General features: G+C 42.2%; 1 protein-coding gene across 1 annotated transcript; it reads left to right on the forward strand.

The window, feature by feature from the left end:
- The first annotated feature begins 791 nt into the window (after nt 1-791).
- LOC146494940 (SRSF protein kinase 3) lies at nt 792-23,041 on the forward strand. The gene is given in 13 exon segments (XM_085145409.1): nt 792-989; nt 1,511-1,614; nt 9,111-9,219; nt 9,401-9,488; nt 9,685-9,772; nt 9,946-10,018; nt 10,020-10,041; nt 20,946-21,108; nt 21,483-21,562; nt 22,136-22,243; nt 22,481-22,550; nt 22,666-22,758; nt 22,854-23,041. Coding segments are annotated over 13 exon segments (1,236 nt in total). The 5' UTR covers nt 792-939.
- The last annotated feature ends 2,365 nt before the right edge of the window (nt 23,042-25,406 follow it).

The raw sequence follows: 25,406 nt of genomic DNA on the forward strand, positions 1-25,406 counted from the left end.
ATTGTCTGCAGTCATGTACAGTAAACACACTCCAGCTATAGTTTCGTGTGCTTTGCAGCTGGAAAATTTCAAGGAGATGCGATGCCATCATGTGTCATCTGACTATTAACAGTTATTCATGTGAGGTCGACAGGCCTCTTGATATCTCGCATCACACACACCCAACCCTCATTCCTCTGCCTTCAACACGCTTCCCTGTTTTACGAGCCAGGAGCTCCTTTGCTTCACGGCATCCACTATAAAATGCGGTGCCATGTAAGAATGTTAACAGCATGGTGTTGGCAAGGACAAGCAGACTCAGCCACTGAGATGTGAAAGAGGCTGTAAGATCAAGTGTACAATAGATTTGTCAAGATTGTGCCAGGTACTTCTGTTAAACTTCTTCCTCAAAAGCTGAGCTCATCTAAATGTAAAATCCTCATACAGAGAGGGCTTTAAATTGCAATCTGTTTTTAAAAAATGGGACTTTCAGCCAACCTCTGTTCTAACGACTTTATTTTAATCCTTAAGAATGTGCTGCAGGCAGGTTTAGCAGTCTGTGATCCCTGTAGCAGCTGTCGTTCCCTCTCTTCCCTCACTCTGTTCGGCCTTGTGTGACGTTCGGCTCATCTTTTAGGGGCGCCTTCTCTCTTTTATAGCTTTCCCAGCGTGCACGAGACATCGAGGAACAGAGAGAGAGAGTTTAATCTGAGGCTGGTGACTGAAAGATGCAAGTCCTGCAGCAGAGCAGGTGAAAACCTGACAGACTGTGAGCCAAGACCCTGCGGGGGGATTTCCATGTTTAGACCTCCACCACCTCCACCTCTCAGCTGCTTAACTAGATTCAAGGGCAGCAACTGTAATCAGGGCTACTTGCTTTTTTCCTGCGCCTAACTCTCTTCACTTTATGCCAAAAAATCTAAAATTTTAAGGTACTGGCGACATCTGCTGAATCGCACCATGCAGAGGAGCCCCTGCCTGCCTCATACAGTGGCTGAACAGCATCGTGTGTGAGTATAAAACCTTCTGCATTAGTATCATCATTATTATTTCGTTTCTTCTTTCATGTTTTTATGTAGCCTTGCATTCTTGCGTGACCTCAAGAAAATGCAACTCAGCTCCTAAACTCTTTTTTTTGGACATTATCGATAATTATTTAAAATTTGCCCCTAAAATCTTTCACATTTATTCACGTCTAGCTCTTAAACTCTACTGTATATGTCCCTCTGCTGAAAACAGACCTGTGATCAGTATTTCTAGACATGATGTGACTCCGACTCCTCGGGCCATCTGTGTATTGGGAGCAGCTGGCGTGCAGAGTTATCAGGTTGCGCGGAGATGCGTCTAAATGATTTACAGCCTAGTTAGAAATAGTGCAACTTCCGGTGCTGCTTGTCCACTGTCAGCTGGGCAGTGGGGCAAATGTCCACGGCACACTGAGTCTGTGGGAATCTCCAAAAGTAGTTCAGCTCTCAGAAACTGACACATATGAATACACTGTTTGAATTTCTGGGTTTGTGTGTGTTTGCAGGAGTGAGGGTGGCGTGTCTAACAGTTTCAAAGCCCTTGGATGCCAGGAGCAGCTGGATCCCAAGGACAGTCAGGTCTCCGAGGACCCCCGAGAATACTGTTATGGTAACTCATACATGTATCCTAACTTTTATCCCGAGCCTCTCGAAGCCCTCAAAGCAGCTTGTACCAGGATGTAATTAAAGATTCTTTCAACATGCTGACTCTGTTATTCAGAGCCCGCTCCAGCTGGAAATGATGCAGTGTTTATGAGAATGGGCCTCTGTTGCAAGCTAAGTTCCTGTTGGCAGCGTCATTTTGAGACACTGAGCGTTGCTGCTACAGTTTACAAATAGTTTTCGGATTTTTGCCAGAAGAGTTGTCCAAGTACGACGAGAGGAGCGCTTGGGCGGTGGATTGGACAGCTTTAAAAAGGGAACAGTTACCAGATTCTTGTTTGTTCTAAAGATGGTGGAAACAAGATTGGATGAGTCTGTGAATATGAAATGCAAAACTGCACATTGAGCTGTTTGAAAGAAATCTTAACATGTCTAAAACTGGACGGAGTAAAGTCTACTTTTAGGTTTGTCAGATTCACTACATATGTTACCCGCTCGTATATTAAACACACGCCTGATATCATGTACTCTTCATTGTGCCACCATTGAACATGGAGTCATGCACTCTGAGACATCTCAAGATCCCCTAAGGATATCAGACACAAGGACATTATCATCAAATCCTTTCATCTTTTAAGTTGTGAGGTGGGGTCTCCATGTATCCCACAGATTCTCAGATTCAGGAATTTGAGAGCCTTAGTCAACCCCTGAGTAATCTGTCATCTCTATCAAACCCTTCATCCACATTATATAAAAGAAACAGCGACTTCAGTAGTCCAGTTCACTTCAGTAGTTGCCCTTTTACAGATACTTTTGACCAAGTCACCAATCTGTCACAATTTGTGCTTTTGCTAAAGTAGCCGAGGCCTTCTTGCACATTTCTCTTCACTCCATTGCTCATTCATGACTGTATATAAAAGATATATGCATATAAAAGATGGCTATAGCCCCTGAGACCTAACCCTTTGATTATGGTCTCCCCTGTCTCCTGTCGGTGGCGCTGTCACTTGGTGTTCGCTCGCTCTGTGGTATAGTATCGCTTCCTGTTCCTGCTCAAACACAGTGGTGTTTCTGAGTAGCTTATTTGCTTAGCAGTTTAATTAACAACTTTTAAATACATTCTTTTTTCACAGTATAATCTTCACGTGCTTCATCCGAAGCACACTTTCTCTGTACTCACTACCTAATTTATAGCCAAAGTATTCACTCACTGTCTCTGTACTGTTTCGCTAGCTTAGCTCGTAGCCGACCCGTTAGCACCATGGCTACTTCACCTGTCCCTTCTGCACTTTCTTGCTCATTGTGTCAGATGTTTAGTTACTCCTCCGCCTCCTTTAGCAGTAATGATATCTGTAACAAATGTAGCATATTTGCAGCTCTGGAGGCCAGGATTACTGATCTGGAGACTCGGCTTTGCACCCTGCTCTCACCCTTAGCTAGCCAGGCCCCTGTAGCTGGTGCAGCCGAAGATAGCGTAGGCCCCGCTAGCTGTTCCCCGGCAGACCCCAAGCAGCTGGGGAAAGATGGCTGGGTAACGGTGAGGAGGAAGCATAGTCCTAAACAGAAGCCCCAGGTACACCACCAACCCGTTCATGTGTCTAACCGTTTTTCCCCACTCGGTGACACACCCGCTGGGGGTCAAACTCTGGTAATTGGTGATTCTGTTCTCAGACATGTGAAGCTAGAGACACCGGCAACCATAGTCAATTGTCTTCCAGGGGCCAGAGCAGGCGACATTGAAGGAAATTTAAAACTGCTGGCTAAGGGTAAACGTAAATTCAATAAAATCATAATTCACGTCGGCAGTAATGACACCCGGTTACGCCAATCGGAGGTCACTAAAATCAATATTGAATCGGTGTGCAACTTTGCCAAAACAATGTCGGACTCTGTAGTTTTCTCTGGTCCCCTCCCCAATCAGACCAGGAGTGACATGTTTAGCCGCATGTTCTCCTTAAATTGCTGGCTGTCTGAGTGGTGTCCCAGAAATGATGTGGGCTTCATAGATAATTGGCAAACCTTCTGGAGGAAACCTGGTCTTGTTAGGAGAGACGGCATCCATCCCACTTTGGATGGAGCAGCTCTCATTTCTAGAAATATGGACAAATTTATTAAACCCCTCAAAACATGACTATCCAGAGTTGGGACCAGGAAGCAGAGTTGCAGTCTTACAAGCCTCTCTGCAGCTTCTCTCCTCCTGCTACCCCCCCAAAAACCCATCTCCATAGAGACTGTGTCTGCTTCCAAAAAGACAAAAAACAAACTAAAAACCAGCAACAAACAACTTAAACATTTACAAAGAAAGAACAATACAGTATCCACATCTGAACCAAAGAGTAAAACAGTGAAATGTGGATTATTAAATATTAGGTCTCTCTCCTCCAAGTCTCTGTTAGTACATGACTTAATAATTGATCAACAAATTGATTTACTCTGCCTTACAGAAACCTGGTTGCAGCAGGATGATTATGTTAGTTTAAATGAATCAACACCCCCGAGTCATTCTAACTACCAGAAATCTCGAAGCACAGGTCGAGGGGGCGGTGTGGCAGCAATTTTTCACACCAGTCTATTAATTAATGAAAGACCAAGACAGACTTTTAATTCATTTGAAAGCCTGATGCTTAACATTGTCCACCCCAGCTGTGAAACTCAGAAACCAGTCTTACTTGTTATCATCTATCGTCCACCTGGGCCTTACACAGAGTTTCTGTCTGATTTCTCAGACTTTATATCTAATTTAGTTCTGAGCTCAGATAAAATAATTATTGTGGGTGATTTTAACATCCATGTAGATGCTAAAAATGACAGCCTCAACATGGCATTTAATCTGTTGTTAGACTCAATTGGTTTCTCTCAAAATGTAAAAGAACCCACCCACCACTTTAATCACACTCTAGATCTTGTTTTAACATATGGCATAGAAACTGAACATTTAACAGTGTTTCCTGAAAACCCTCTCCTGTCTGATCATTTCTTGATAACATTTACATTTACAATAATTGATTACACAGCAGTGGAGAGTAGACTTTATCAAAGTAGATGTCTTTCTGAAAGCGCTGTAACTAAGTTTAAGAATATAATCCAGCCACTGTTATCATCGTCAATGCCCTGTACCAACACAGAGCAGAGCAGCTATCTGAACGCTACCCCAACAGAGGTCGATTATCTTGTTAATAATTTCACCTCCTCACTACGTACGACTCTGGATACTGTAGCTCCTGTGAAAACTAAGGTCTCTAATCAGAAGTACCTGACCCCGTGGTATAATTCTCAAACACGTACCCTAAAGCAGATGACTCGTAATCTGGAGAGGAAATGGCGTGTCACAAATTTAGAGGATCATCATTTAGCCTGGAGAAATAGTTTGTTGCTTTATAAGAAAGCCCTCCGCAAAGCCAGAACAGCTTACTACTCATCACTGATTGAAGAAAATAAGAACAACCCCAGGTTTCTCTTCAGCACTGTAGCCAGGCTGACAAAAAGTCAGAGCTCTTTTGAGCCAACCATCCCTTTAACGTTAACTAGTGATGACTTCATGAACTTCTTCACAAATAAAATTTTTATCATTAGAGAACAAATTACCAATAATCATCCCACAGATGTAATATTATCTACAGCTACTCTTAGTTTCATTGATGTTAAGTTAGACTCTTTTTCTCCAATTGATCTTTCTGAGTTAACTTCAATAATTACTTCCTCCAAACCATCAACGTGTCTTTTAGACCCCATTCCTACAAAACTGCTCAAAGAAGTCCTGCCATTGATTAATTCTTCGATCTTATATATGATCAACCTATCTCTAATAATCGGCTATGTACCACAGGCCTTCAAGGTGGCTGCAGTTAAACCTTTACTCAAAAAGTCATCTCTAGACCCAGCAGTCTTAGCTAATTATAGGCCAATCTCCAACCTTCCTTTCATATCAAAAATCCTTGAAAGAGTAGTTGTCAAACAGCTAACAGATCATCTGCAGAGGAATGGTTTATTTGAAGAGTTTCAGTCAGGTTTCAGAGTTCATCACAGCACAGAAACAGCTTTAGTGAAGGTTACAAATGATCTTCTTATGGCCTCTGACAGTGGACTCATCTCTGTGCTTGTCCTTCTTGACCTTAGTGCAGCATTCGATACTGTTGACCATAATATTCTATTAGAGCGATTAGAACATGCTGTAGGTATTACAGGTATTGCACTGCAGTGGTTTGTATCATATCTATCTAATAGACTCCAATTTGTGCATGTAAATGGAGAGTCCTCTTCACACACTGAGGTTAATTATGGAGTTCCACAGGGTTCAGTGCTAGGACCAATTCTGTTTACATTATACATGCTTCCCCTAGGCAGCATCATTAGAAGACATAGCATACATTTTCACTGCTATGCAGATGACACCCAGCTCTATCTGTCCATGAAGCCAGATAACACACACCAATTAGTTAAACTGCAGGAATGTCTTAAAGACATAAAGACTTGGATGGCCACTAACTTTCTGCTTCTTAACTCAGATAAAACTGAGGTCATTGTACTCGGCGCTGAAAAGCTTAGAAATATGGTATCTAACCAGATTCTTACTCTGGATGGCATTACCTTGGCCTCCAGTAACACTGTGAGGAACCTTGGAGTCATTTTTGACCAGGATATGTCCTTCAACGCACATATTAAACAAATATGTAAGACTGCGTTCTTCCATTTGCGCAACATCTCTAAAATTAGAAATATCCTGTCTCAGAGTGACGCTGAAAAACTAGTTCATGCATTTATTACTTCCAGGCTGGACTACTGCAATTCATTATTATCAGGATGTCCAAAAAACTCACTGAAAAGCCTTCAGTTAATCCAAAATGCTGCAGCAAGAGTACTGACAGGGACTAGAAAGAGAGAGCATATTTCTCCTGTTTTGGCTTCCCTTCATTGGCTTCCTGTTAAATCCAGAATTGAATTCAAAATCCTGCTCCTCACATACAAGGTCTTAAATAATCAGGCCCCATCTTATCTTAATGACCTTGTAGTACCATATCACCCTATTAGAGCACTTCGCTCTCGCTCTGCAGGCCTACTTGTTGTTCCTAGAGTATTTAAAAGTAGAATGGGAGGGAGAGCCTTCAGTTTTCAGGCCCCTCTTCTGTGGAACCAGCTTCCAGTTTGGATTCGGGAGACAGACACTATCTCTACTTTTAAGATTAGGCTTAAAACTTTCCTTTTTGCTAAAGCATATAGTTAGGGCTGGACCAGGTGACCCTGAATCCTCCCTTAGTTATGCTGCAATAGATGTAGGCTGCCGGGGGATTCCCATGATGCATTGAGTTTTTCCTTTCCAGTCACCTTTCTCACTCACTATGTGTTAACAGACCTCTCTGTATTGAATCGTATCTGTTATTAATCTCTGTCTCTCTTCCACAGCATGTCTTTTATCCTGTCTTCCTTCTCTCACCCCAACCGGTCGCAGCAGATGGCCGCCCCTCCCTGAGCCTGGTTCTGCCGGAGGTTTCTTCCTGTTAAAAGGGAGTTTTTCCTTCCCACTGTCGCCAAAGTGCTTGCTCATATGGGGTCATATGATTGTTGGGCTTTTCTCTGTATCTATGAAGCGCCTTGAGGCGACATTTGTTGTGATTTGGCGCTATATAAATAAAATTGAATTGAATTGAATTGAATTCAGTTTGATGTCTCAATGTTAGCATTTTTGCTAACATTGTTAGCTAGCTACACTAAGCTTCATTCATAAACCACATGGGTGCAATATACAGGCACAAATAAATGTGAATTAGTGCTAAGAAACAGACTAATAAAAGACTAAAATCTAACTGACTGAAGCTCATGCAGTGTAGGTAAGACCTGGTAGGCCACAAGAACCATTTTTAAATGTAAACCTACATTTTAATGTTGTCCAGTTGAATATTTTAACATGAAGGTTTGCTATGATCAACTTGCTTCTGGGTCAGCCTCAAGTGAACATTGGAGTGTGTTTAGCAGTGGCTTTGATTTTCAGACCAGGAAGTTGCCAGTACTGTATTTGCCAATATTCACCGCATCTTTATAAGGTCACGGCTATAATTACCTCCACCAAGGAAGTTTTGTTTTTGGTAGAACACGCACGAAAATGCTATCTGCAAACACAACAACTCAAAAGATTTGTAGGGGTGTATAGTGGGGTCATGTTAACATTCCATTAAAATTTGCCTTTTATCCACCAAGCTGATGCAAAGTGAATATATACAACAACAACAAAAAAAACAAACACTATTGCTTTAAAACTGCCAGGAGAGAGAACTGCCTTGGTGGAGGTTGGTGTTCTTGGAGTGCTTCTTGTAGATTTAACGTTTCAGGCTCCATTTACTGAAATGCAGCGGTTTGAAAAGGAGATTTTGACTTTGGGTCAACTTCTTACAGGTCAAGAAGAAGGCAGGTTCAGACATAATTAGAACTAGACAGCCTATGTATAAGAAGAGCAAACCACAATGACTGAGAATATAAGATCACACACCTACTGTATTGTAAGTTGACTATAACGTGACCATTTATTTAAGTTTATCCCTAAGGTGAGCCAATATAATCCCTTTCCCCCATAAAGACAACATTTGACAACCTCCACTGTACCCTTATTGACAAATTCTGACACAATAAAGTTCTAGTTTGACAGACATTAGAATAGTTTCTGGGCTTTTCCAAAGGTAGCTACATAGGTAGAGACCACTCTTGCTAACTTCTGATGTAAACGCAGTCATTTTATTCTATTAGCAGCCTGAATTATGACAGAAACTGCTTAGCTCAGAAAACAGCTTTGAGGGACTCCTGTTTGGCTTTTGAGGGGTAAAAAGTCAAAGATGATCATAAGAATTCATGCATATTTTTTCTTGTGCTTTGCTTGTGTAAATCCAAAGAGTGGCTTCTCATAAGCCTCATAGCTGCACTAAGCCTGTGTGCCTCTCTCATGCATTGCTTTAATGCGCAGTATCTGGTTGCCAATTTGCTGCTCTGACCTTGGTCCTCGCTTCTTACCTGCCAGCTGCGCAAGTCTTTGTGTGTACCTCATATATCCTCTGCTGCGTATGTGATACCACCGGTGCCTGACACAGTAATAAATCACAGGCTGGTGTATCTCACGCTTAAATTTAATAGACGCAGAAATTCAGTTTCAAGACTCCTGACAATGTCTAACAACTGTGTGTCATGCTTGCTGAAACAGAAGCGATACAGACGTATGCCTCTCCATTTTTTGCTGTCCTACTAGCAGATCTGAATGTATTACTCACTAACAGACATGTTATAGCCTATAGGAAGTTGTAACGCCAGAAATAGCTTTAGCGGCTATATTTTTAGTCGTCTTTCAAAGCTCTCTAAACAGCAGATGGAAAATCCTTAGCGAATGATAACAAGGTTTCAGATGTCAGGTCATATAGAGAGGTGCCTAATCACTGAAACTTAGAATAAATTCAACCATATAAGCAGTTCAACTAGAAATGGGACTTTGTTCATTCATGTCATTCTGCTTTTATCCCCCCCCAGGTGGGTACCACCCCATCCAGATAGAGGACACCTTCAACAGAAGATACCAGGTGGTGTCCAAACTCTGCTGGGGTTATTTCTCCACTGTATGGCTCTGCCAGGACCTCAAGTAGGTTCATTTTGAGACTGTGTGATATGATCAGGGTGGAAGCGGTGGAGAAATTTGATCTTATTAGGCATCATATAATAATAATAATAATTAAAAATGGGATCAAACAAATATTTAGTTTGAGTCTTTTACTTTGTCCAGTAACCAGCATGCAGATCTGATCTGGTGTCTGTGTTGGCAGGCTAGGTCGGCGTGTTGCTGTGAAGGTGTTGAAGAGTGGGGCTGGCTTCACCCAGGCTGGAGAGGATGAACTGGCTCTCCTGCGATGTGTTAGTGACCGTCTGCTTGTGAATCTCCTCTCTAAGCGCTTTGTCTGTCAGATATTTTTCTCTGTCATATCTTTGGAGCATCACTCTCTGCCAATCTTTTAGTAAAGGACAAATCATCCCCTCCCTCTTTAAAAAAAAAATCTCGTCTTGCTCTTCTTTCTCTGTATTCATCCTCTCGTCTCCTCTCTTTCAACAGGCCAGTGGTTCTGTGGGCCGTCACCCCTTTGGCCAAAGGATCGTTCGACTGCTAGATGAGTTTAAGTAGGGTGGGGTCAATGGTGTACGTATCCTTTTTGGAGATGGGATTTCTTGGGCGCATATTCCAGAATCCTTTGAGCTGTTCCATTACATCATTGAAACAATCAATGTCAAAGTATTAAAATGAGAACATGTTGTAGTGGATGTAGTTTTTGCAGCAAAGTGGTTTGGGAAACTGACCTTAATGTATGGTGGTTAGACATTTGCCTGGTGCTGGAGCTGCTGGGGCCTGACCTGAGATGCTTGCAGCTCTGCTTTGGGAATCCAGGACTGGATCAAACAAATACTTATCCAGGTAAGACAAAGCAGACCGGAAAACCCAGGCACCAGAAATCAAGTTCATACAATGGTGTGTTTAATTTCAACTGCACCTCTTTGTTCAAAATTTGTGGGATAATTTTTTAACCAATAGGTTTTTGTACAGTTTCCCATTTGGGGAAATTTGGGGTAATCATTTCTGAACAAACAGTTAGCGACCTTGATCTTAATGAGATCTCTAAAAGTTTCAATCTGGTTTTAATCACTACACAGCACTGAGACAACATGTTTAAGGGCTTTTAATGATATTCTTTTAACTCTGGTTTCTGGCAGCCCTACCCTCTTGTTGTTGGACCTGACAGCAGCCTTTGACACCCTGACCATGATATCCTGCTATCACGGCTGGAATCATATGCTGGCCTAAAAGGCTCTGCTCTTCAGTGGTTTCAGTCCTACTTATCTGGAAGGGCTTTTTATGGCAACATGGGCCCTCACAGCTCCAAAATAGCCTCTCGTAATTATGGTGTATCTCAAGGCTCTATTTAGGGTCCTGCCTTGTTTGCACCGTAGTCTTGTTTGCCACTGGGGTCTATTTTCTCATTGTACAACCTTTCATTTCACTGTTTTGCAGATGACTTTGTAACCCATGGTTATTTTATTGCCAATTGTATTCCATTTTTATTCTAATTTGAAGTGTTACTGTTTTGTTAAGTTCTGAGTTTTCCCATGTACCGTGAATGCACCATAGCGCGTGCGTGGTGACTTTCTTTCACTGCATCCGCCTGCACGGAGCTAGATGCGCAAAGCTGTGTGGAGATTCAGTCTGTAACGTGTTGCGCTACGGAATTAATGTTTTCTTTGAAGAATATCCTGGTGAGTCTCATAGTTGCAGTTTAAGTTGCGATTCACAGTCCAGTTCTGAGCATAAAACCAGTCAGGATACTATGCTTGTCAGAAATGTGATATTTGTCTTAGAACCTGCTAATGATTGCTTAGCTGTGTTAGCCTGTGGAAAGTATGCTAGCGTACCCACATGTGCTCCCTGGGCTAATGCGTTTATATGTGACGTTTTAGCTAACACACCACGGAGACACTTTTCATGCTTCATGATTTGCAGTGAAATGTATTTTTGTTGTTGATAAATTGTTATTGGCCAATAAGAACTGTATAGATGTGTGATGTGTGGGGGAAAAAAAGGGATAATATTAGAGGAAGACATGTTTTATTTTACAAGTGAAGTGATTGGACTGCACGTTGTGTGCAGACTGGTTTTTTATGTGGTAGAAATCTGCTGCAAGGACCAAGCGGTGCCATCTAAGGACTGGATGCCACTGGAGGTGCCTAGAAAGGACGTTCTCAATCTGAAGGCCACCTGTTCCCTTGGAGGGTGGTAGGATACAACGGTTTGCAATTTTTTTTTGGATTAACGTTTTTCTGAGATCTCAGGACGCTTTATGTTGTTACTTTTTCCTTTTTTTGGGTCAGATCTGATTCCACTTAACAAAAAGAAACTGGTGAAAAAAACGAACCAGTGACTAAAGACAATTAACACTTACTAAGAACACTGAATACTAAGTGCACTGAACTGAAATGGACAGCCTACCTAAACCATTTATGGACACTTTAAGTGATATATTGTACATTGTTGAGATTTACATGTTTGAGATTATTTAAATGTTTTGTTCATGTCTATGTTTTGGACCATTTAAATGTTGAATACACTCAAATCACTTTTCTTCCTTTAAGTTGTCGTCAGTGTCTCATTCTGAGTGGAGGGATATTCCTTCTTTAAGTTGAGTTACCACTGCCAGTCTCCTTACGATCCTAACTGAACCCAATGAGTAGATTCTCAAATACTGTTTTTTCCTTGACTTTGTATGACAGATTACTGCGGATTCGACTGATTTTGGACTACTCAGTTAAAAAGGGTGACAATTAGTGGCGAGCCAGCCAGGAGATTGGCATAGTGGTTTTACCTCCAACTCATATGACACACTGAGTAATACGTTTATTTTTGAAAATGGCACTTGACCTTTGTGAACGCTTTAGAGTTGATAGCCAGAAAACCCTGCTTATTACAGGTATTGAAAGACACCGTAGTGAACATGATATAACTAATGTTTTCGAAGTTAATGGTAAGATCTCTAACATTGTCAGGGTCCCTGATGAGCCACATCAGCCCGAAGGCAGAACACTTATAGCGTATGAGTCTGAACAGGCTATCTTAAAGATAGACCCTTCCACCTTAGGGGAAGTTGTCAGCCCTGTAGACCCTACAGTGAAATGGGTTTCCAAAACTGTCAGAGATATCACCCAAGAAGAAATGGGCAAGGAAGTGGCCCGTAGATACCTGAAGGAACTTGAGTTTATGGGGGGCAGTGGGAGGGCAGGCTTCCTCAGTATTCTCCAAGACGAGTTGCAGGCCAGCCCTACCCCCCAGACTGAGACACGATCACCCGTTGACCATAACGTTAATACGACAGCTGACATCATTCCCAATACTGATTCAAGTGAACCCGTAGAACCCACAAGTGCTTTCAGCCCACATACTGACACTTTTGCTGGTCCAGTGCATGTAGACGAGAGCATCTACAACCCTTCGCATATTCAGAAAGTAGTGGTTGAACATGTTATTCGTAATGAGCCAAGTCACGCACCCCTTGCTCATGCTAAGATACGTACCTTCTCAGGCCGACTTCCACGGCCCAACGGTGAAGTCGACTATGAGACATGGCGTACCCAAGTCGATCTTCTACTCACTGACCCTTTTCTGACTGATGCCCTCAAAGTGAGGAAGATACTTGAGAGCTTACTTAGCCCTGCATCTGAAATTGTAAAGCCTCTGGGGGTCACTGCGACACCAAGCACTTATGTCACTCAGCTTGATTCAGCCTTTGGAGTTGTTGAGGACGGTGAAGAGCTTTACACTGCCTTTCTTGGCTCGAATCAAAACAGCGGAGAGAACCCATCTGCCTTCTTGAACCGTCTTCACAGCCTTCTCACACGAGTCATTTCTAGAGGGGGAGCCCCTCCTGCAAATGTAAATGAACTGCTTCTTAAGCAATTCATTAGAGGTTGCTGGGACCAAAGCTTGATAATAAGTCTCCAGCTTGAAGCAAAAAAGAGCTTTCCACCCTCATTTTCAGAGCTTCTCCTCATGTTAAGGACTGAGGAAGAGCGTCGCTTCACCAAGTTGGACCGCATGAAGAAACATTTGGGTGCAACAAAAGCTGCTGCACACGCACACTCAGTTTTTAGTATGCCCATTTTTGGCCAAGCGCCACTTGCGACTCCTACTCCAACCGACAGTGAAGCTGTGAAACTCGAACAAAAAGTTAGTGAGCTCACAAAGCAAGTTGAACAGTTAACTTTAACTCAAAGGCCAAGGAGCACCGCCCCAAGTACTGAACCTCTTGTAAGCACTAAATTCAGATCTGTGAACCCAAAACCGAATGAAACTGCCAAGCTTGAAGGTCAAATAGCTGAGTTGACCAAACAAGTCCAAATGCTTGTCCAAAGCCAAAGCCATTCAACCAAACCTGAGAGATATGAGCCCAAAAATTCTCTAGCTGTCAACACCAGAAACTCACAGGCATTTGCTAAAGTTCCTGGCACACCTAGGGCATGGTTTTGCTTTAAGTGTGGGGAAGACAATCATATTGCAGTAAGCTGCACAAATGACGCTAATCCCACACTTGTCCGAGAAAAGCACGCAGAGTTGAGAAAGAAACGGGCTGATTTTGCTGCACGTCAGGCCACAGCCCTGTTTGCTTTAAACTAGTGGCAGCTCCTGTCGTGGGACACCCAGGAGCTGAAACCCTTGATTCCCCCAGTCCCGAGACATTAGCTTGTGGTCCTGAAGTGCAAATCACAGAACCCATTCATCCCATACACAGCCTAGATCCTAACTTCCTCTTCCCTCAAGGTCTCATAGGCCCACGCTGTGCAGCCTCAGTAATTGTTGACGGGGTACCCTGTGAATCCATAATGGACTCAGGCTCACAGGTTACGACCATTTCTGAGTCTTTTCACAAGATGCACCTTTCCCACCTTCCCATCCAACCAATACATGCTCTTCTTGAAATTGAAGGAGCAGGAGGGCAAAACGTGCCATACTTGGGTTATGTTCAGACTTGCATTACATTTCCCGAAAACATTGCAGGCAAAGAACAACAATTAGCTGTCTTGGCCCTTGTTGTTCCTGAGTGTCACTTTAACAGTAGAATTCCGCTGTTGATAGGGACAAATGTGCTTTTACGGGTTTATGGACAGTTAGTACATCAAGATGGTCCCAAGTTCATTCGTAAGCTACACTCTAAGCAGTTTGCAACGATCCTTCAACACGTTGCCCAAGTACAAAGAAATGATACTCATTCCTGCCCTGTCATGTTGCATAGCAAAGGGGCAGTGACAATCCCTGCAAGACACAAACAATGCCTAATGGGAAATGTGAGGTTAAGAAAGAACAACCGGAACACAAGTTTTGTCCTTGAGCCGCATGAGCAATACAAGTTACCAGGTGGATTGCTTCTTGAATCTGCTTTAGTGGACATTCCTTTTAATTCCAGCAGTAAAGTACCTGTCATTGTACACAATGTTAGTGAACATGCTATTACATTGCAGTCAAATAGCATTGTCGCTCAAGCTTGTGCAGCCCAACACGTTTCCCCACTAGCATCGAGTCAAACTCAGAATCCTCCAAGTCGAAATGAACCAGACAGCGACAACCTCACATTCAACCTTGATGATTCTCCCATCCCAGAGCAATGGAAAGAGCGAATTCTGGGAAAACTGAGATCCATCCCTGAAGTTTTTGCTCTCGATGACATGTCCCATGGCCACACCACAGCTGTGAAGCACCAAATCAAATTGAACAATGAAACACCTTTCAAAGAGCGGCCAAGGCCCATACACCCAAGTGACAGAGAAGCTGTCAAACAACATCTAAGGGAATTACTGGATGCAGGCATCATTCGAGAGTCACAAAGTCCTTTCGCCTCACCAATTGTATTGGTAAGGAAAAAGAATGGCTCGATAAGGCTATGCATAGATTACCGTAAACTAAATCTAAGAACTATTCGAGATGCATATGCCCTGCCAAATATTGAGGAGACATTCACAGCTCTGAGTGGAGCTAAATGGTTTTCAGTCATGGACCTTAAGTCCGGTTACTATCAGGTGGAGGTAGCCGAGGAGGACAAGCCTAAGACAGCCTTTGTGTGTCCTCTTGGGTTCTATGAATTTAATAGGATGCCACAGGGTGTTACAAATGCCCCAAGCACCTTCCAACGCCTGATGGAGAAGTGTGTGGGTGATCTCCACCTCACCGAAGTGCTTGTCTTTTTAGACGACCTGATTGTGTTCTCAGACACATTAGAAGAGCACGAATCCAGGCTAATGAAAGTTCTTACTCGCTTAAGAGACTACGGTCTTAAATTATCCCCAGAAAAATGCCACTTCTTCAAAACATCTGTGAAGTATTTAGGGCATGTTGTGGATGCTCACGGAGTCCACACCGATCCCGAAAAGATCTCTGCTCTGAAATGTTGGCCGCGCCCATCCAATTTCAAAGAGCTTAAATGTTTTTTAGGCTTCGCTGGATACTATAGGCGTTTCGTTGAAGGGTACTCCAAGATAGCCAAACCGCTGAATCGTCTCACTGCCGGTTACCGGCCACCGAAAAAGAGGGGCAAGATTTACAAGAGAGAACCGCTCAGACTTTCTTACAGTCCCACTCAGCCTCTCGGGGAACAATGGACTCATGAGTGTGAAACCTCCTTCCGAACAATAATCAAAAAGCTGACTTCTGCACCAATTCTTGCTTTTGCCAACCCACAACTCCCCTATGTATTGCACACGGATGCTTGTCGGGATGGGTTGGGAGCTGCGCTCTATCAGGAGCAAGAGGGGAGGCTGAGAGCAGTTGCTTACGCTAGCAGGGGGCTTTCTAAGAGTGAACAGAACTATCCCACACACAAACTTGAATTCTTAGCCCTCAAGTGGGCTGTGTGTGAAAAGTTCAATGACTACCTTTACGGTTCTAGCTTCACAGTCCTGACCGACAATAACCCGCTAACTTATGTTTTGACAACTGCGAAACTAGATGCGGCAGGACACAGGTGGCTGGCTGCCTTGTCTACTTACAATTTCAATATTAAGTACAGGGCAGGTCAAGCAAACAAAGATGCTGATGGGTTGTCACGGCGGCCCCAAGAGCCTCCTCATGAAGATGAGGCATTTGTCAAAGAAAAAGCTCGTATTGATGACATGAAAGAACGTCTCATTAACATGCCAAACAATCTTGACCATGAAACGTTTTCTGCCTTGTGTCAGCGTCACTCAGTGTCATGCCATTCAGAAACCCTCTCAGTCGCCGAGAGTCTCGCTATTGACCCCAGCTCAGTCACTGAGGCTTATGGAGAAGACATCTTACCCTCAATGACAGATGCTGATTGGTGCGCTGCACAAAAGGATGATCCTTCTCTCACTCGTGTTATAGCCCTGTTGGGAAGAGGCTTGAAACCCAGCCCCAAAGAAACAAATCTTGAATCGTCAGATGTTAAACTCCTTCTGAAACAATGGAACAAACTCGAGCTCAGTAATGGCGTGCTTTACAGGAAATTCAACGACAGAGATTCCCTTCTGTACCAGTTAGTACTGCCCCAAAAGTACCGCGACAGAGCCCTGAAAGGTGTACATGACGAGGTTGGTCACCTCGGGTTTGAGCGTGCCTTACATCTCGCACGGGCAAGGTTCTACTGGCCACGAATGGCTCAGTCCATTGAAGAGAAGTGTAAGAAATGCTCACGTTGTCTCATGAGGAAGGCCCTTCCCCAAAAGGCTGCTCCACTACAGAATATCCAGGCAACTTACCCTCTTGAGCTAGTGTGCATTGATTACTTGTGTATTGAGCCCGATAGTCGAGACACCAGAAATGTGTTAGTATTGACGGACCATTTCACAAAATTTGCAGTCGCGGTCCCGACAAAAGATCAAAAGGCTAAAACAATAGCCAGGGCTCTTTGGGATCACCTTATCATCCTCTATGGTATCCCTAGCCGTCTGCTTAGTGACCAAGGCAGAGATTTTGAATCTAAGCTTGTTAAAGAGCTCTGCACATTGATTGGGACAAGCAAAATTCGCACAACACCCTATCATCCACGAGGAAACCCGGTGGAAAGGTACAATAGGACTCTCTTAGACATGTTAGGCACACTGGAGGACAAAGACAAGTACCATTGGAGAGACTTTGTTAGGCCATTAACACATGCCTACAACTGTACACGAAATGACACAACAGGGTACTGTCCATACGAACTTATGTTCGGCAGACAGCCGAGGTTGCCTATTGATCTTGTCCTTGGTACTCACCCGGGCAAAACCAGTCCAAAGTCTTACTCTGACTATGTTAAAGGTCTTCGTCAAAACCTCCAAGAGAGTTACACCCTTGCCAGCGAACACGCACAAAAGATGGGTGCGAAGAATAAGATGAGGTTTGATAAGAAGATCAAAGCTGCAGAACTGTTTCCAGGTGACAGAGTTTTAGTAAGGAACGTGAATGTTAGAGGTAAGCACAAACTTGCTAACCGTTGGGAACAAAATATTCACGTTGTTGTCAACCGGGTCAAAGACAGCCCAGTGTATGTTGTCAGACCGGAAACCGGAGACGGCCCCCAGCGTACATTACACAGGGATTTGCTTCTCCCTTGCGGGTTCTTACCTGTTGGAGATCAGGTGGGATCGGACTCTCAAAATGGGAATCAAAGGAAAATGAGGACCAGGAGTAAACCAAACCGCACAAAAGGCAACGACAGGGATAATGGAGGACAGTACAGTGATGAGGATGAGATGAGTGATGAAGGGGATTTATGTATTGGCACATGGAATCCACAAATCATCATAAAAGGCCCTTACATTCAAACTGAGTCAGCTCATCCTAAAGCCCAACAGCAAATGAACAGTCATCCCCCTGTATCATCCCCTGATACTGCTGTACCGGAAACATCCTTACTTGATATTGGAAAGCCTACCTTCACACAACCTGAAGTCTCTAACACAAGTCATGTGGACTATGTTCCTTCCGATGCTAGGTCTTCAGACCATGTTGTGATTGACATTCCCGAACCCAACTTGACACCTACCATGACTGACGCAGATCTCATTCCACCAGAACCTGCAGTCATTAATGATGATGCTGTTAGTACTGATGCTGGTGCTACAGAACCAGTGAGGTTGAGGCGCTCTGACAGAGAAAGACGCCCACCTCAGAAGTTCACTTATGATGAGTTAGGAGAGCCGCTGACCTTGGCTGTTAGCTCCTTTTTCCAAACCTTAGGTGTTGCATTCTCCAAAACTGTCATGTCACCTTTACCAGGTCCCAGTTGGTCAACGATGCATGAAGGGACTCATGCCGTTTAGAGGGGGAGAGTGTAACCCATGGTTATTTTATTGCCAATTGTATTCCATTTTTATTCTAATTTGAAGTGTTACTGTTTTGTTAAGTTCTGAGTTTTCCCATGTACCGTGAATGCACCATAGCGCGTGCGTGGTGACTTTCTTTCACTGCATCCGCCTGCACGGAGCTAGATGCGCAAAGCTGTGTGGAGATTCAGTCTGTAACGTGTTGCGCTACGGAATTAATGTTTTCTTTGAAGAATATCCTGGTGAGTCTCATAGTTGCAGTTTAAGTTGCGATTCACAGTCCAGTTCTGAGCATAAAACCAGTCAGGATACTATGCTTGTCAGAAATGTGATATTTGTCTTAGAACCTGCTAATGATTGCTTAGCTGTGTTAGCCTGTGGAAAGTATGCTAGCGTACCCACATGTGCTCCCTGGGCTAATGCGTTTATATGTGACGTTTTAGCTAACACACCACGGAGACACTTTTCATGCTTCATGATTTGCAGTGAAATGTATTTTTGTTGTTGATAAATTGTTATTGGCCAATAAGAACTGTATAGATGTGTGATGTGTGGGGAAAAAAAAGGGATAATATTAGAGGAAGACATGTTTTATTTTACAAGTGAAGTGATTGGACTGCACGTTGTGTGCAGACTGGTTTTTTATGTGGTAGAAATCTGCTGCAAGGACCAAGCGGTGCCATCTAAGGACTGGATGCCACTGGAGGTGCCTAGAAAGGACGTTCTCAATCTGAAGGCCACCTGTTCCCTTGGAGGGTGGTAGGATACAACGGTTTGCAATTTTTTTTGGATTAACGTTTTTCTGAGATCTCAGGACGCTTTATGTTGTTACTTTTTCCTTTTTTTGGGTCAGATCTGATTCCACTTAACAAAAAGAAACTGGTGAAAAAAACGAACCAGTGACTAAAGACAATTAACACTTACTAAGAACACTGAATACTAAGTGCACTGAACTGAAATGGACAGCCTACCTAAACCATTTATGGACACTTTAAGTGATATATTGTACATTGTTGAGATTTACATGTTTGAGATTATTTAAATGTTTTGTTCATGTCTATGTTTTGGACCATTTAAATGTTGAATACACTCAAATCACTTTTCTTCCTTTAAGTTGTCATCAGTGTCTCATTCTGAGTGGAGGGATATTCCTTCTTTAAGTTGAGTTACCACTGCCAGTCTCCTTACGATCCTAACTGAACCCAATGAGTAGATTCTCAAATACTGTTTTTTCCTTGACTTTGTATGACAGATTACTGCGGATTCGACTGATTTTGGACTACTCAGTTAAAAAGGGTGACAACTTGCAGATCTATCTGCCTTTAAATGTAGGGACAGACTCACTTCAGCTATTATTACTTTGCCTTGATGACGTTAAACAGTGGATGTCCTTAAATTTTTTTTAAAAGTAAAGTTAAAACAAAACAGAAGCTGTCATTTTTGGCAACTTCATTAATAAACACATTGACAGTGCTCTGGGCCCATTATCTTCCTATTGTCAGTCAAATGGTTCCTTTAAACTGTGTTGGCAGGTGAGCGCAGTAGTCCAATCCAGCTTTTTTTTCATTTGAGACAGCTAGCCAAGGTAAAGCCACACCTTCCAGCTAATGTCTTTGAACGTATTATTCATCTGTTCATTACTCGCAGACTGGACTACTGCAATTCTCTGTACTTTGGTTTGGACCAGGCCTCTATTTATTGTCACCAGTTGGTCCAAAATGCAGCTGCTTTTCTGCTAACTGGCACAAAACAGAAGGAGCATATCACCCCAGTGTTGGCCAACCCTACAGTAGCTTCCTGTTCCTTACAGGATCCAACTTAACATTTTACTTTTTCTTTTTAAATGACTAAACGGCCGAGCCCCTTCTCACCTGTCTGAGCTCCTATTTATTTATGCTCCAGAAAGAACCACGAGGTCCAGGTCAAAACTAACTTTAACTATTCCACGGTCTAAACTTAAATCTCGTGGTGACAGAGCCTTCTCTATCAGACTTCGTCTTAATATTAGATCTGCACAAACGCGCAAACATTTTAAATCGTTACTGAAAACACATTTTTATGGTCTGGCTTTTAACACACGTTGACCTAAACATTTTGGTTTTAACAGCCTTAGTTGTTGTTGTTGTTTTTATTGACTATTACTGATTTTATTTATTGATTTATTGATTTAATTTTTTCCTCTTCTATATTTTACTGTATCACTGTTGTGCATTTTATTTATTTTAGTGGCATTTTACATTGTTAAGCACTTTACCAACAGTCCATGCTGCACAATGTTAATCTAGGCTAATCAGTCTGGCTATAGCTTAGTAATTTATAATAATAATAAAAATAATTTTCCCAAAAGTGTTGCTTAAACAAACTTTAATAGAGGAAGATCTCAAATTGTGAAAACACTGACATGGTGGGGGAATCAACGAGAGCTGATTCCCGATTCCTGATGTTTTTTCCTGATAAAATCATCGGTGAGGGAGCAGGAAAGGAAAGGAAACATCATCAGATCTGTGTATTTTTCTATAGGTCCTGCAGGGGCTGGACTACCTTCACTCTCAATGTAAAATCATCCACACAGACATCAAGCCAGAAAACATCCTTGTGTGTCTGGAAGAGCAGTCCCACAAAGCACCAGCAGGGGGCAGCAGCTCCTCCTCGTTACAGACTGGGAAGGAAGCCAGTTCACTAGGCACGTTTTATTTTGTCCTTCATTGCTACAGATGTTTGAGAGTGTTTAAGAGTTTCAGTAATAAAAAGGTTCAGTGCCAGATACTTTTATTTCTGATGGGCCGTATAGGCAACCATGCAGCTGTAAATACATAAATAAATATTTGCTTCAGTATTTGTGGTGTTTGTTTTTGTGCTAAGAAAAAAAATAATGAAACTAATTCAACATATAATCAAGCAAATACATTAACCATGCCATCCCAGCTATTAGAGCTGGACAAAAACAGCTGTGTACTATTTAATTTTAATATAAAACATTTATCTTAGAAATACAAATTCATAATAATAATAATAATAATAATGTTTGTTTTGTTTTTTCTCCCAGAAAGCAATCAGGTAAACCCATACAGGTAAACCCATACAGCTTAAAGGAAATTGCAGTGAAGATTGCTGACTTGGGGAGCTCCTGTTGGGTGGTTAGTATTTACACTTATACACTTATAAAACTTTTGGTTTAAAATATTTTATTAGTGTATTATTAAATTGTATAAAGGATCAGCCACTTTATGTTTTTGTCATCAGAAGCTTGCAACATTAGCCTGAAAGGTGACAATATTAAATGTCAACATTCTGTTCCAAAATACTCTCTGCTGCCCCCAAGTGGACAAAACTATTGTATTCACTTTTGGTACTGTGTGGATTTAGTTTGATCACATTTAATTATCTTAATAGCTATAGAACTGAAGAGGTTCCCTTAAAAAGCACTATAAATCCTCCAAAGCAAAGAGGAACTAATATTTTGTATTGTACCTCCACACTCAAAGTAAGAACTCGAGCCAGATTTGGAAGAAAAAGGCAAAGTTTATTGCAAGAAGTGTAAACATGATGCTTCAACTCTGCTGAGAAGCCACACTGTAGAACACAAGTGACAAAGAAAATAAAACAACGAGAAAGGGAATAAAGAGGAATAGATCTTTCTGGCTCTCTGACACATGCACACGCGCACACACACCAAATCACCTTTAAACCCTTCTGTCTGTCATCACCAGTACAAACATTTCTGTGAGGAGATCCAGACCCGACAGTATTGCTCACTAGAGGTTTTGCTGGGATCTGAGTATGGCCCACCTGCTGACATCTGGAGTGTCGCATGCATGGTGAGAGACAATCCAAACTAATGTGATGTTCACACTTTGAAATATTTAATCCCATAATGTTATGTTTATATACCATTCCATCAAATGGGAATTAATGTAATTTTGCACAATTCGTAGCTAAAGCTATGCTGCCCTGTAGCTAAATGACCTATAGTGAAACCTTACTGATAAAAAGCTATCTGTGCATTCTTACTTATTCTGTGTGTCACCTCTAAATGTTCTCCTGAATTCTCTCAGGCCTTTGAGTTGGTCACTGGAGACTCACTGTTTGAGCCCAGAGCCAGTGAGTCCATTTCCCTGGAGGAAGGTGTGTTTAGATGGCTGTGTGACGAGCACTGACACGGGATTAAGTGAGATTACACCATGCCTTCATTGTAATTAGGATACTAATGCATTCTGTGCCATGTGTTTATCCACCTCAGATCATATTGGCCAGATAACGGAGCTGCTTGGCAAAATCCTGGCCGCTGTTGCCTTGTCGGGTAAATACTCTGCTGAGTACTTCAGCTGCAGAGGTCAGCGTCTACCTTCACTTCCAGATGAGGTCTTGTGTTGCTATTGCTGCCAGTGAGCTGCTCGTCTGTTGTAACAGTTTATGGTTTTCATCCAGGCGACCTGCGTTGTGTCGGTCCGCTGAGGTTCTGGAGCCTCTATGAGGTTTTGGTGGAGAAATACCACTTCCTGTTGGAGGAGGCCTCTGGGTTCTCTGGCTTCCTACTTTCCATGTTGAATTATCACCCAGAGAAGAGGGCCACTGCTGCACAGTGTCTCCGCCACCCTTGGTTGACTTCCTGTTAGCTTCTTGTTAGGCCTCTGCAGCCCTTATAGACAGATGCTTCAAGTTGCTGCTAGACTTTGTCGATTTCAGGGCATCTTTGTGTTTTCACAGCATCTGATGGGCTTCTTATACAACATTCAAAAAAGAAGAATTTGAACTTCGCTACAAGAGCCCAGCAAAGCACAATGAGCTTTTTCAACTTCCTTGCGATTTTTTTTTAAACAACCATGAGAAGCTCAGCTCTGACGCTGCTAATAAGTGTGAAGTTCTCAATCTGCATCCAAGTGTGGATTTATTCTTTAGTAATTTTGAATATGATTTTCTATCTGAGAATGACTCAAACTGTAATCATTTGTTGATCTTTTACAGTGCATGTGCTCGTTTAGTTTAAGTTTTGTACAGTAAAGTGAAGCACTTTAAAGAATAAAGTGACATTAGAAGGAGTGCAAATCCAAGTCAAGCCTTTTTTGTTGTTGATGTTTGTTTTACATAAGCTCAAATCATCTGATTAACCCTAAATTAATTCTGTAGCGACTTCTAAACCAGAAGAATATGGGTTTAGATATAACCCCGCAGAGCCTGATTACAACATCCACACCACTGAGTGAGCCTAGCATCACATTAAGAGACTGAAAAAAATTCCAAAACCAAAACAATCTGAGAACTGTGTGCAAGTGCCAAGAGAACCAGTGCTGTGTATGGTTCATTTAAAAGTCCAAGCTATCTGACAGTTTTGGTCAGATCATTTTGTCTTTCGTATGTAAAAAGTTTACACGTAACTGGTTCTTATACTCAAATCTTCAGCAAGGACAAGACTAACCTGACAATGATTTTTAAGAAAATAATCTCTCTACAGTATTTCAAAACAAGCAGGATGTTTCTCTCGCTGAAGAAAAAATAGTTTTATAGAAATGTGAGAGAAAAAAACTACTTCAGCTTCATTGGTTCCTGACCTCAGTAAATACATCTTACTTATTTATTTTGTAAATCATGACGAGCATTTGTGAGCAGAGGAACAATGAAGCAGGATGCGCTTCGAGGCTGGACTTCGCAAAAAAGGGTCTTCCAAAAAGGTCACCATGGCTGCCCCCATCTTTCATATACAGTCTCTGCTATTTTTCTTGGATGGTGACTGTTAATGCACCAGACACTGCATTTATTGGGGTTGAGCTTTGTATAAAAAGAACTTTCTGGCACTGCAAACAGCTGTCCATTTCAATTAGTCATTTAGTACAAGTACAGTTCACTACTGACCTTCTTCACATGTGAAACGCTTTGAGTCGATACATGTTCTCAGAGACAGGCGCATTCATTCACCATTCACCTGGTCATCAGTGACCCATCTAGTGTTATAGTTAGGGCTGGGTTCTGTTTCTGCCACATGTTAAACAGGTGGATTTTCAGGTAGATTTCAAATCTTGTCTTAAAAGCTTGTTTCCTCTTTTGGTGTTCAAAATAGCTGGAAATCCTTCAGAAAGCCAAACCCTATAGTTGACAGTAGATGGGTTACACAGACCTGGGGGATGGTCAAAGGTTAATGTTGCAAAGCTCTGTAGGGTGAAAATTACAGATCAGAGAAAGAGATTGTCATTGAAATACACTCATGTTGAGCGGAATAACTGGAAAAGTTCATATCCGACTGTCAAGCTAAACCAGAGTGTTGGATTATCGTCAAGGAGAGCACAGAGAAAAAAGGCACATAAAGCTACACATTCTAACAACTTGACCTTATTCCCCGTAACCAGAGCATCAAATAATAATCTGACTTGAAAACTAAACACAGTAACATCAGCAAAGTTGCACTGACCAGGACTCTCGTGTTAGGACTGCACAACGTTTTTAGAGTGTATGTTTTTTACATATTTGATGTTTTCATGTGAGTTCTCCTGTAGTGTTTCATCCTATCCAGCTGTAGGCTCGACACTCCACCAGTGGATTTTCTTTATAAATGACCACGTAACCACACTCTGTCCTGATCCGGCGACACTTCTTGGGCCACGAGGTGGGTTTCATTGGGCTGCAAAGGAGAAGCAGGGAAGAGAGAGGTGCTTTCATGAGGCTACAGTCATTTTAATATATCAGCAGTGTTGTGCAAGTTACTTTAAAAAAGTAATTAGTTATAGTTAGTAGTTACTTCTTCAAAAAAGTAACTGAGTTAGTAACTGAGTTACAAGATTCTAAAAGTAATTAATTACTCGAAAAGTAACTATTGCGTTACTTTGAAAAAAACGTTTAACCCTCTGGGGTCCAGGGTATAATTGGCCATTTTTAACTACTTTTGATTTTCCCTCCACATTTTCCCTTTAAAAACGATTTACTTTGCCTTGTTTAGTATCATTCTTTTCAGCACGACCTCACGTGTCTGAATTTATGTTTTCATTTTGA

This window comes from Neolamprologus multifasciatus, chromosome 20 (genome assembly GCF_963576455.1).
Source record: "Neolamprologus multifasciatus chromosome 20, fNeoMul1.2, whole genome shotgun sequence".
NCBI lineage: Eukaryota > Metazoa > Chordata > Actinopteri > Cichliformes > Cichlidae > Neolamprologus > Neolamprologus multifasciatus.